At 29.5% G+C, this 12,578-nt stretch overlaps 6 protein-coding genes across 6 annotated transcripts; 2 read left to right on the forward strand and 4 right to left on the reverse strand.

Moving 5' to 3' along the window:
* Positions 1–777: 777 nt before the first annotated feature.
* On the reverse strand, positions 778–1,971 carry Chro.30019 (hypothetical protein). The annotated part of the gene is made up of 1 exon (XM_661383.1): positions 778–1,971. One exon carries the CDS (start codon positions 1,969–1,971, stop codon positions 778–780), a length of 1,194 nt encoding a protein of 397 aa, XP_666475.1.
* A 147-nt stretch (positions 1,972–2,118) lies between these two features.
* Chro.30018 (erythrocyte membrane-associated antigen) lies at positions 2,119–4,338 on the reverse strand. The annotated part of the gene is made up of 1 exon (XM_661384.1): positions 2,119–4,338. The coding sequence occupies one exon, from the start codon at positions 4,336–4,338 to the stop codon at positions 2,119–2,121; it is 2,220 nt and encodes a 739-aa protein (XP_666476.1).
* A 927-nt stretch (positions 4,339–5,265) lies between these two features.
* Positions 5,266–6,747, forward strand: Chro.30017 (adenosylhomocysteinase). Its single annotated transcript, XM_661385.1, has 1 exon — positions 5,266–6,747. One exon carries the CDS (start codon positions 5,266–5,268, stop codon positions 6,745–6,747), a length of 1,482 nt encoding a protein of 493 aa, XP_666477.1.
* Positions 6,748–6,870: 123 nt separating this feature from the next.
* On the reverse strand, positions 6,871–7,524 carry Chro.30016 (hypothetical protein). Its single annotated transcript, XM_661386.1, has 1 exon — positions 6,871–7,524. The coding sequence occupies one exon, from the start codon at positions 7,522–7,524 to the stop codon at positions 6,871–6,873; it is 654 nt and encodes a 217-aa protein (XP_666478.1).
* Positions 7,525–7,683: 159 nt separating this feature from the next.
* On the forward strand, positions 7,684–8,433 carry Chro.30015 (hypothetical protein). Its single annotated transcript, XM_661387.1, has 1 exon — positions 7,684–8,433. The coding sequence occupies one exon, from the start codon at positions 7,684–7,686 to the stop codon at positions 8,431–8,433; it is 750 nt and encodes a 249-aa protein (XP_666479.1).
* A 40-nt stretch (positions 8,434–8,473) lies between these two features.
* Positions 8,474–12,100, reverse strand: Chro.30014 (ZW18 protein). Its single annotated transcript, XM_661388.1, has 1 exon — positions 8,474–12,100. One exon carries the CDS (start codon positions 12,098–12,100, stop codon positions 8,474–8,476), a length of 3,627 nt encoding a protein of 1,208 aa, XP_666480.1.
* Positions 12,101–12,578: the final 478 nt, after the last annotated feature.

The raw sequence follows: 12,578 nt of genomic DNA on the forward strand, positions 1-12,578 counted from the left end.
GATTACATAAGCTAAACAGCTAAAGCCTTTCCCGCTTTCAAAACTATGATAATTAAGAATATCCATCAGCTCGGCTACCACATTTTCTATAGATACAATTTTCACCAAATCAATCCCTTTAAGAGATTCTTGAAGCTTGCAATTTTTTATTACTCCAACAACAAAAATTCTCATAAAAGATCCTATCCCAGAAATTGAAAATTCAATTTCTAAATCTGGAATTTTATCATTTTTTATGCAGTGAGTTTCATGATCTAAATGAATCAACCTTTCTGACCTTTCTTTATTTCCCTTTCTAAAATCAGTTTCACATTTTGATATGTTTATATTTGTGTCAAAGATTCTCAACTTTTCTTCATTTAGTATTTGTCTCCGAGCAGTTTCCTGCTTTTCAGGAGAAAATAAACATTCTATCATCCCAAATCACGGAATATTTTACCTAATAAAAAAAAAAATCAAATTTGACTCATTTTAGTTTGGGCGGGAATCTGTTAAATTCTAATTTAAAATAGCATCAAATAATAATTAGTATAAAGGCAAAATTGTATTAATGGGACTAAGCTATAATTTAAGCAAACTTTACAAATATTCATACAATTACTTCAAATTGAACTTTCTTTTAATTAATTACCATTGTTCTTTTTTCCTGATATTAAATAGGCATTCTCATTAACATTTTTTTTTAAATGCTATTCATACTTTCATTTCCATTATTTGCCCTTGCATTATTACAATTTTCTTGGAATTTAATAAAAACAGAATTTATATAGTATTTACTTATTGCACCTCTTTTGGATCTGCTTCTTCAACTTTAACTTTAGTCTCGTCAACTGCTTTGTTCTGTTCATTAGTTGAATCTGACTGAGAGCCTTCTAAATTAAGTTTCATGAATATTTCTGTAAGCTCTTGGTCGTATTTTTGTAAATACATGGGGGATCCAGAAGTTTGACGTATTAAATCATTTGTCCTTGAATTTAGTTCTTCTTTTAGAGTTTTAACGAGAAGCATATTACTATTTTCTTCAGAATTAACATCACATTTGATGGATTTTTCCAAGTTTTTGATAGATTCTTCCAATTCGAATATACTTCTCTTATTCTCAGTTGTAATCAAAGATTCCAACTCTAGGATGTTGATAGAAACACTGAAGTCACCTTCAAAAAGAGATAATATTAAACTGATTAGTTTTTCTTCTCTACTAATATCAACCAGCCTACGACTATAAATATTAGATTGGAGTTGTTCCAGAGATGACTTTTCTTGTTTATTTTCAAGAAATTTAAGCTTTTCCTGGTTTTCTGAACGGTTTCTGAGCAAGATGTTCATAGATTGTTGAAACATTGTAATGTATCCCAGGATAGTAGTAAATATACTCCAACATGTTTCGTATGATTCCATAATTAATTCAGAGGACTTGAGTAGAGCAGGTGAATAAGTCTTTCCTAAATCAAATGCCTGATCTTGTAAAGCTATAAACGATTTGAGCAATAGATCTTTGAGTGGAATTAAACATTCTTTAAGAAGATTACTAACGCTCGATAATGAATCATCAGAAAGCATATCAGAATCTGTTTCAACAATTGATGTTTCGTATATTGAATTTAATTCTCCCATGGTTTTTAAGCATTGCAATAGAAAAGAATAGGCTGTCATAAGAGTGATTTGCGATTCGAGATCTTCTTTTGGTGGGATTGATGTCGCAATTTCTTCAAAAGTGTGTTGATATTTAACATATAAGCTATTAAAAGATCCAAACCAGGAGAAAAACGATCTAATAGTTGGAAATCGAATGCTGGACTCAACCAAAGCTTGGCCTTGGTTATATCCAAAGTTTAGTTCTGTGTTAGGTAATGCTTGACTAAACTCGGAAACATTTTGTACCTCTTCTGCACAAACAAAAATTAGACTTATTCCTAGTAATATAGTTACATAAATATATTGAAATAATATAGTTTTTTTCCAAGCAACCATTATTTTGGAACATATTTTCTTATGTTTGCATGCTAATGGATTGCGCGCCAACTATGATCTAGAGAATCTAAGTTTGAATTAAGATAATAAAAATATTGGAAAGATAAAATTATATGATAACAAAAAATAGACATATCTAGCCCATTTCTATTCTTTAAATAAATAGATAACTGGGTTGATTTGATTACTTTCATTAGTATCTTGGTTGTATTCATTTTGAATATTTTCAATAGATTCAGCTTTTTTGCTATGAGGGTTACTTTGATTTTCTTGACGATTTTGATTAATTAGATAGAATCTTCCAATCTTACTAATTCTACCTTCATCAATTGGTTCAGTTTCTTTACTTATACCTATTTTTTCTCCCGAGAATTCTGGAGAATTATTAACTTGATTAGATGTTTGTTCATCTTCAATTGGATGAGCTCTTATATGTGGTATTTCCTTAATTTCGTGTTTGCTACACAAAAATATACTTGAAAAAGATGATCTTTTATTATGAATAATATTTGAGTATATATTTGTTAGTAATGAGGTATACTCTTCTCTTATTTGTTTTTCAGGATGGACCCAGATTTCTGTATGTATCATAAGATATGATTCATTTGTAAGGGGATCATTTAGTTGTTTATATGTAAATTCTGGGATATCTATTGAAGATTTTGGAATTTTCATAGATTTTGAAAGCTCATCTTCGAGCAGTGTAAATGCTTCTTTTTGATTAATATATGGTTTTCTTGTTCTAAGATTCATTGTGAATATAATGGGTAATGTACGGGGTGACTCTATATCAGAGTTAATTTCCCTTTCTTTCTTTTCCTTAGTTTTATCCGTAATTATTTCATTACTGACAGATTTTAATCCTATATTTTTTGAGATGGAAATTAGATAAAAATCAAAGATTTTACTAAATTCACAAATTTGATTTTTCAAATTTTTTACTTTGGTAATAATTTCATCTGGAGAAGAAGTTATAATATTGATTGTAATTCCTATTGAACCAGAATTACCTCTTCTTAATGATGGGTTTTCTTCATTCCAAATATTAACAATTCGGAACTTATTAGGTATTAAGTTCAGTGCTTTTGAAAGCGAATTGATGAATTTACTTATAAAACTTTGTTTATAAAGCAAATTATTAAGTGAGTCAAAACTAATGTTCTTAATCTCCATATTTATGGTAATTGAATCCACTTTTGGCGTTGAAAAGTCGGTATGAAGCTTATTATTATTATTATTATTATTATTATTATTATTGGAAATCGAGGAACTTTTTTTAATCAGTTCATTGTAGTTATTAACATTCCATGGATTTTTATGGATGCTATTATTTTCAATGAGATCTGAATTAATTTGGCTTGTTTCTTTATTTATTGAATTTTGATGGTTAAGTTCATTTAATTTTGATTTGTCATATGTATGTGAACCATCTTGATTATTTATTATATACTTATTAGTTGAACCAGAGTGATAGTATTGCATTAATTCATTCTGTTCAAAAGTTATTTCGTTATTGGTGGGGCTTTTTTTTGTTTCTTTTTTTTGCATATTTACATTACCACTTCTTCCTCCTATACTTCCATGTAAAGGTGGAAATGGCACTTTGTCACCATGATTAGAATTTGGATCATCATTTCTTGAGACTCTACTCAAGTATGCATCATTTACATGATGAGCTTGAATATTCCCACCACTACCAAACTCTGGGAAGTTAAATTTGCTATATTGCATCTGTAAAGCTCTATTTTGATCTCTTGATTCGGCAAAAGAGTAAATAAATGATCCTTTACAATTACATGAAATTTCATCTATTTTAAAACCTTGAACAATCTCACAAAATTCTCTACTCCATATCTCGGTTCCATTTAAAATTCCCATACATACAAACCCATTTGATAGTCTGTTTGATTTAATCAAAATTTCATTTTCTGTGTCGTTTGTAACAATTAAAAGATTTTGGTTCTTTATTTCTCTATTTTCTTTATTTGAACTAAGTGCTTGGCTAATATCCTCAACAAAAACAATTAGGGAATCATAATTTGGCATGTTAGAAGAGGTAATTACATATTCATCGCTTCCAAGTTTAATATTTGAGTTATTATTCAATAAATGTATTACTCCAGAGTTATTATTTTCTAATTCGATAGATGAAAATCCATTCACAAAACGATCACTCCAAATGTCATTCTGAATATTATTTAAAGAAAATAAATAACGAGAGTCTTCATCTTCAGTATCAAAATCTTCGATTAAATAATCTTCATCTACTTGCGATTTTGCAATATATTCATCATTTTGTTCAGAATAAACTTCACTTATAGAAAGTAATGAAATTATCAAAAAAGGTAGCAACTTATTTATTCCCATACTTAATCTCTCTTAAATTACACCAAATACCAATATTAATTTCTATTATACCTACTATTACCCAATACTATCTATTTATATATATATATATTTTTAAATTGGACCTTTCTGCGTTAAATAGTACCTAGTCAAAGTTTTTCATATTTCCTAATTGTATTTAAGTGATAAAGGATTGGGAACATTTCATTAAGGTCTAGCACAGTTTTGTTGAAAAATTCTTCAATATAAGCTTATTTAATTAATTGCATTTTGATTTTTGAAAAAATTATACGTAACGTTTGGTCAAATTTTCATAAAGTGACAATATAGGTTTATTAATAAGTTAATTGCATTAAAAAGTAAATCAAGCAAAAATTACAAAAAAATGCGTGAAAATAATTACATTCAAAAGTTTTTGCCATAAACAATATACATGCAATGATACATTAGAAAAATCAATTATGGCGGGCGATGCATGTATTAATATTTTACAAATTAAAATTTGCAATTATTAAAAATATACAGATAAACAGAGTTGTAATTGGAAGAAATTAATGAAAATGACTAGAAAATTTTACATAGATAAATGCCATTTTGTTTATTGTTTTGTATATTAATGGTTTAAAAAGGACGAATACATTTTCCCCACAAAACAATACAAAAAAAGAAAGTTTTTCTAAACTTGTTGATTTTATTTTCTTTTATCTTCAAAAAAAGAAATTTATAATATGAATACATAAATTCATTATTAATAACCTCTACTGTTTAGGGTATTTAAACAGCCAAAAGATTTGCTTCTTAAAATAATTATATATGATTATATTTTAAATTAGTGCGTAGACATATTTTCGAGTAATGAAAAAAGCATACATTCTGTGTAATCTTTAATAAGGAATAAATATTCGATTTAATCTTTTTGTTATAATAGTAGTTATTAAGTAGTATAAAATGGAAAGTAGAATTAAGGATATTAGTCTTGCCGAGTTTGGTCTGCAAGATATGGAGATAGCCAAGACTGATATGATGGGACTGGTAGAATTACAAAGAAAATATAGGGATTCCAAACCTTTAAAAGGAGCAAGAATAACTGGAAGTTTGCATTTAACTATAGAAACGTCGGTTTTAGTCGAGACTTTATATGAATTAGGAGCGGAAATACGTTGGTGTAGCTGCAATATTTACTCAACTCAAGATCACGCAGCAGCAGCTCTTGTAAAGAAAAATATAGCTACCGTTTTTGCTTGGAAAAATGAAACAATTGAGGATTATTGGGTTTGTTTGAATGATGCAATGACATGGAGAAACCCGAGTGATAAAGATAAAATCTGTGGTCCAAACTTAATTGTAGATGATGGTGGCGATGCAACTCTAATACTTCATGAGGGAGTTAAAGCTGAGATAGAATATGAAAAATATAATAAGATTCCTGAATATTTAGAAACTGAGTTGGATGAAAATGGAAGGCAATTATCTATGGATTTGAAATGCATGTATAAAGTATTAAAAATGGAATTACTTAAGAATCCTTTTAGGTGGAGAGGAATGCTCAAAGATTTATATGGTGTTAGCGAAGAAACAACAACAGGAGTTTTAAGATTAAAAATTATGGAATCAGAAGGTAAACTATTACTTCCTGCTATAAATGTGAATGATAGTGTAACAAAATCAAAGTTTGATAATACATATGGATGCAGACAATCTTTATTACATGGGCTCTTTAATGGGTGTATTCAGATGCTTGCAGGGAAGAAAATTGTTGTATTGGGATATGGTGAAGTAGGTAAGGGATGTGCTCAAGGTCTCTCAGGAGTGGGAGCTAGGGTCATCGTGACAGAAATTGACCCAATTTGCGCATTACAAGCTTCAATGGAGGGTTATCAAGTGAGTGTATTAGAAGATGTAGTTTCAGAGGCAGATATATTTATTACTGCAACTGGAAATAAAGATGTTATTACAGTAGAACATATGAGAAAGATGAAAGAAAATGCTTATATTGCAAACATTGGACATTTTGATGATGAAATAGACGTTTATGGTCTTGAAAATTATCCAGGCATTAAAGTAATAGAAGTAAAACAAAATGTACATAAATTTACTTTTCCAGATACACAAAAGAGTGTTATTCTATTGTGCAAAGGAAGACTAGTGAATCTAGGATGTGCTACAGGACATCCTCCTTTAGTTATGTCGATGTCTTTCACGAACCAAGTGCTTGCACAGATGGATTTATGGAAAAACAGAGAATTAGTAGACAGGTCTAAAAATACAAGATTTTTTGTTAAAAAGCTTTCAAAAGAGTTGGATGAATACGTTGCCAGGCTCCATCTAGATGTTCTTGGTATTAAGGTTACAAAACTCACAGAAACCCAAGCTAAATATATTAATGTTTCAATAAATGGCCCTTATAAATCAGAGGATTATAGGTACTAAAATATAAACAGTATAAAGCAAGAAAAAAAAATTATGATTACCTGAACTTTTAAAAGGAAAAATAGTATGGAAAATAATCCAATATAATATAGTATATTAATCAAAAACATATTAATATTTCGATTATTCTTCTTGCCTCCTAAATTTACCTATTCCTACCCAACCATTTCCAAAATCATTTAATACTCTCTCTGGATTTTTCTTCTTATTCTGAAATAACTTGTTACTCTCATTAATTCTTTTCATTTTGATTTCTGAATATGCCTTTCTTACTTGATTAACATATTCAGAAAGGTCACTACAAGTCTTAGTTTCTTTCTTAGATTTTTCCAATTTATCCTTGATTTTTGAAGAAATTAAGGGAGGGGAATCAATTACATCTCCAAAAGAAGGTCGATTCGTATTATTTAGGCTAAAATTAGATTCTAGTTCGCTAATTTCGTTCAAATTTGTGTTCTTTGCCTGACTTTTTTCCAAGTTTTTCAACGATCTTTTTTCTCTCTTTTTTTTATTTTTCATAGACTTTTGCATTCTAAGAGTCTCTCTATCCTTCTCCATTAAATATTGTCTGCTATCAGAATCTACTCTTTTACAAAAGTCACTTATACTTTCATTTTTAAAAGGTGTTAATAATTTCCTCTTAGGCTCATTTTTTTTATGCTTATTATATTTATTTTGAACAATCTTCAAAGGAAGCAGTTTTTCTGATTTCCCTTTAGATTCATTACTAAAAGAAACCACTCCACCTTTAAGTATCTGTCCATCCAATGCCTTCATTCTATCTCTTTTATCTTTCTCTTACATTAATCAAGAAAGAAAAAAAAAATCCAATAATTGTTTTGGGTACTCTCGAGTTGGCGCCGGCGCCTCACACTTTCCACTTGTCATTTTGACAGTTTCATACATACAAAAAATGTCATAGGAAAAGATTAATAAATGTTAAGCAAAGAAGAGATTTTGGATGAAATAATTTTGGAAAGGTTAAACTCAGCCATTTCTAGGGTTTCAAGGTGTATGAGTTGCAAGTTGAATAAATCGAAATACTTTGATATAGTTGAAAATATTTTAATATGTAAAAGACGTTTAAAAAAGAGTCAAAAATTCAAAGTTGTGGGGGCACACAAAATTACCTCCAAGGAGATAGATTTACTTGAAAAGAATATTGATCAGCTAAGTTTTAAGACTAATAAAAGAGCAGGGTTTTCTTTTAAAAACTTTTTTTCAAAATATTTTGGAAGCAAGAAACATAGCTACAGTTCTATATTAAAAGAAAAAGAAAGAATGGAGACTTCAAGACTTGAGTCAGAAAATTATTCTGACTTTGAATGGAATCTTTTCTCTAAAGAGCAGAATTTTTCAAGGCGTAATACATTCGATTTTTGTTCTATTTATGAAGATGAAAAATTGGTCTCTCTACCTTTTGCTTCAAATAAAAAGTATGCATCTGTAGACTGTGATGGAAGATATGTTTTTACCAATGAAAATTTGAATTATAACTTCAGGCCTTTAGATGAAGATTTAAACTGTAGATATAAAAATATTGGGTATGAAAGCAGTGGAGGGTTGAGTGTGAATTGTAATGACAAAACTTATGAATACAACGAAGACCACTACATAACTCAAGACCACCTTAATACTAACAATAAACCAAATGTAACAAGTAAAAACCCATTTGATTTGTTCTAGGCAAATATTATAAGAACTTGATGATTGTTAATCGATATAATTAGACAATAAACCATTCCGGAAATCTAGAAACTAGGATCTTAACAAAGAATTGATTTTCAATAACTTGAATATGAGCGGCTCTCCCAATAAAAGTATCGAGGTTTTTTTGTGGAAGGTGGAAGTCAACATCAACTTTAACAATACGAGAAGGATCAACATTTTTTAGCAAACTTTCTACCATCACTTTGTAAACTGAAGGACCATCTGGAGAGTATTCAGCTCTAGCACTATCATATGGAGCATACATATCTTGATGAGAAGAACAAAATACAATATGTTTAAATTTTGAAAATAACTCTGATTGTTCAGTTGCAAGTTTGTATATAAATGTTTCTTCATAATTAGGAGCATCAGAAAGTGCAAGTTGACTAATACATTGAGAACTACTCCATTTTTTCATTATCCATACACCTGCATTAATAAGCTTTGAGTTATTTGAAATACATCCCAAATGAGGTGTGCTTAAGGACCAATATAAATAAAATTGAGAACTAAACATATGAAGATGGGGGAGAGCTGCTCTTATTATAATTCCACCAAGAGAGTGACCTACGAAAGACAATTTTTTTAAAGATTTTGAAAATGGAGATACAGCTGCAATAACTTCATCGCTTAACCTTTTTCCCATTTCTTCTATTGGACCATCTGTATAATCTTCATTGCATGTGCTAAGTAAACATAGTACATCTGGGTAATATAGAGAAATTATATTTCTGACATTTCTCATATCAAATGCAGAGCCTTGTAATCCATGTACAAATATCATTATATGAAGATCTTTTGTTAATTCTTTACTACTTTCTAAAAATGGTGTCTCTGTCTTAATCATAGGTATTTTAGGCGTTTCATTGTCATGATTAGTTTCCTTTTCTACATTTTGATCATAGTCAAAACAGCGACTACTAAAGGTTTTATTGGATTCTTGCTCAATTTTCCTATTAACTATATTTCTAGCATTGATTGCAGGATCATTATTAATTCCAAGTCTGCAAAGTTGTCCACAATGAGTAATTGTACCAACTCCATTATTAATTATAGCTTTAGAATGGTCAACTATTAAATTGTTAATTTCTGAATTCGTTGATATAGGTGAAATTGGGTGTTTATAGCAATTAATCAAAGTTGAAGGTTTTGTATATCTTTGAATAAATAAAATAGGAAGCCATTCATTATATTTAGAACTTTTTAAGTGCTCAGTTGAAATATTATTTAACATATTCTCATCAAATATATCATTTTTTGTGTTTGACTGGTTATCTGAATTTGATGCTATTTCATGTAAGGGAGGAAGGCACACTTCCTCAATTGCATTTGGAGTTGGTATTGATTTAAAAACTATATCATTTCTAAGTAAATCAGCTACTCTTGAGTAGTAATCAATAGGTTTTAGTACAAAAGCAGTTGAATTTTGTGAGCTTAGCCCTACTCCGCCTGTTAATATTGGAAATATTGAGAAAAAACCACTATTTTTTTTGTTAAGCTCTCCATTATTAGGTAAGTTATTGTATGGAGGAGATGAATTAACTGAAAGTACAACAGGGGGTGTAATAGGAAATGATCGATTTCCTAAGAATTCTGGAAATTTTGTTGATGGTTCTGGCTTTAATGATGGAGAATATAATTCATTAATTGAAAGATTCTCAAAAAAAATGGTTTCATTCCATAAGAACATGGTCTTCCTTATGTGTTCCATTTTACATGTCTGTTCGAGTTTGTGTAGCACAAAAGGTAGAATAGAGACTAATCTATTCCAAGTCTCAAAAATTTGAAATGAAATTTTCTCCAATTCTAAGTTAATCTTGCGACTATATTGAGCAATTCCAAAAGGTGCCTCAATCACATTTTGGAATGGTAAAATTGGCTCATGTGAGATTAGTGGATCTGAAGTAACAATATGCGAGGTTGGACTTCTTCTGAATATGGGAGGCGTAATACCTCTAATATAATTGAGCTGCCAGTTTAGAGGAGTTAAAGCCCATATTGTTGTTGGTAGTTTAACTAAACATAGAGCAGAATCAGAAAGTCTTTGTTCTGGAAGAATTCCTATAGAACTTCCATCGCTTGCTATTGTAAGAGAGTGTTTGAATTCATTTGCTTCTTTAAGCTGAATTTCAGAGCTAATTCTAGAGATTTTATGTTCATCAATCTGATCAATTTTTTCTCTTACTACACAAAACGGGATAGAAGCACCATTTTCTTCATAATTGGATTCTGAAAGGTTAATAAGAGGCTCAACATTTAGTTTGGATCCACCTGGTAGTTCTAAACTAGGGATAACCAAGAATGATCCCATTAATTTAGCTCTTTGTGAACTACAGCATTTCTTTGTAATATAGTGCATATTAGCAGCTAATTGGAGATAAATATTAGTCAAGGATGATATGAGCTCGAGTCTAAATTTTGAGGATTCAATAAACATTGGATCTCTAGTTACTATTGATGGAAATACTTCGTCAATACCAATTATGGCATTTTGGTTAGTATTTTGATTTTTTTCTGCATTACCCTTTACATCATCACATATTTCTGAGGTATCTTGAATATCATTTAACTCTTTATTATTAGCCAAATTAAGTAATTCATTTGTTTCCTTTGTAGAAACTTCTAAATTCTCGTTTAATTTTAAATCATCTGAAGTTTTATCATTATCTTCTTCTGTTGATTTTTTAGAAGATTTTACAAAAGTCTGAGCCATTTTTTGGATAAGCATTCCCCTAATAGTAAATGAGCCAACTTGTACCTTGCTTCTAACATTTATTGAGTGAGAATTTTTATTTTCATCACATTTAAAAGTTCTATTACAATTTTTTGACAGATCCTTATCGCTTAATTCTGAATTTTCTTCGTTTTTACTAGTAGACAGTAGAAATGAAGGGATTACTGGGAGTGGCTTTGTTGAAGAAAATCTTGGAATATATTGAGTTTTATTTTCAGAATAATGAGAGTCAAAAGAAGCAAAGATTCTAGTAATCTGGCTTAGAATCAAACAGCTTGTATTACAAAAGTGAAACTCATCAAATATTATTGGAAGATATTCCACAATACCATTTGCAACATTATTAATTCTATAGACATTATAACAAAGAGATGAAAATTTTTCATCTGAAGGTTGATAATGTTCTGAATCTTCACTATTTGACTCCTCAGACATAGATCCTGAATCAGGGGGAAGAATTTGTTCTAAGTTTTCTGAATAAAACAAATCCACCTCAAGAAAAAAAGGAGCAATACTTACTTGACTGTTTGCAAATGTACTTCGAAAAATTTCGTTCGAATCTGTTTGACTTGAGTCACTAAAAAAAGATGAAAAAGGTTTGGTACTAGGAACATGCAGCTTCACATCACTAGTAAATATGATTGTCTCATTTAAATCTGCCACATCATCTACATAGTTGATCTGGAAGGGTCTAGATAAAACAGACCCGTCTTCTAAGATTCCTTCCCACTTTAGATCTAGCTTTTGTTGTTTAGAATAAATAATATTTCTGGGAATAGCGTTATATGCCACGCCGTCATTTAAAAAGTATAATCTACTCCTTAGTCTATAAAACCCACTCTGTAGTAAATCAATATTTCTAAACTTCCCAAAGCTTAAAGCAAAACTCACTGTCGCAAATAACGACATATTTTCTTTAATATCCACTTGTTATGATGACAATTAATATAATCTCAACTAATTTCTAGTTATTATTTATTATAATCTATTTTATTGTTGCACATATGCATTTACAATCAACTTATTTATAGATAAAGTAGTATCTATTAATTTAAAATTCTAGTTGCATGCACCAATTCTTTTAACATTTCATCATAAATCCAATTATAACCTTTAAATTCAAAATTTTTGTTGATTAATTCACTTTTTGTCTCTTTTTAATATTTATTAAACTAATTCTAGATTTTAATTTATGCATGCGTCTGGTCTTGTATATTAATTTATGCTCATTATTTGATTTTTTTTTTGAGTTGAATGGAGCAATAATCAAATAACTAGAATAAGATCTATAATGTGTCTATTTGTTTATTATGAGTTTTTAAATAATATTTAAGCTTTTCTATGTAATTAAATTGTTTTAATATTTCATACTCGAAAGACTTGAGTA

The sequence above is a fragment of the Cryptosporidium hominis genome (genome assembly GCF_000006425.1).
Source record: "Cryptosporidium hominis TU502 chromosome 3 CHRO013030, whole genome shotgun sequence".
Lineage (NCBI taxonomy): Eukaryota > Apicomplexa > Conoidasida > Eucoccidiorida > Cryptosporidiidae > Cryptosporidium > Cryptosporidium hominis.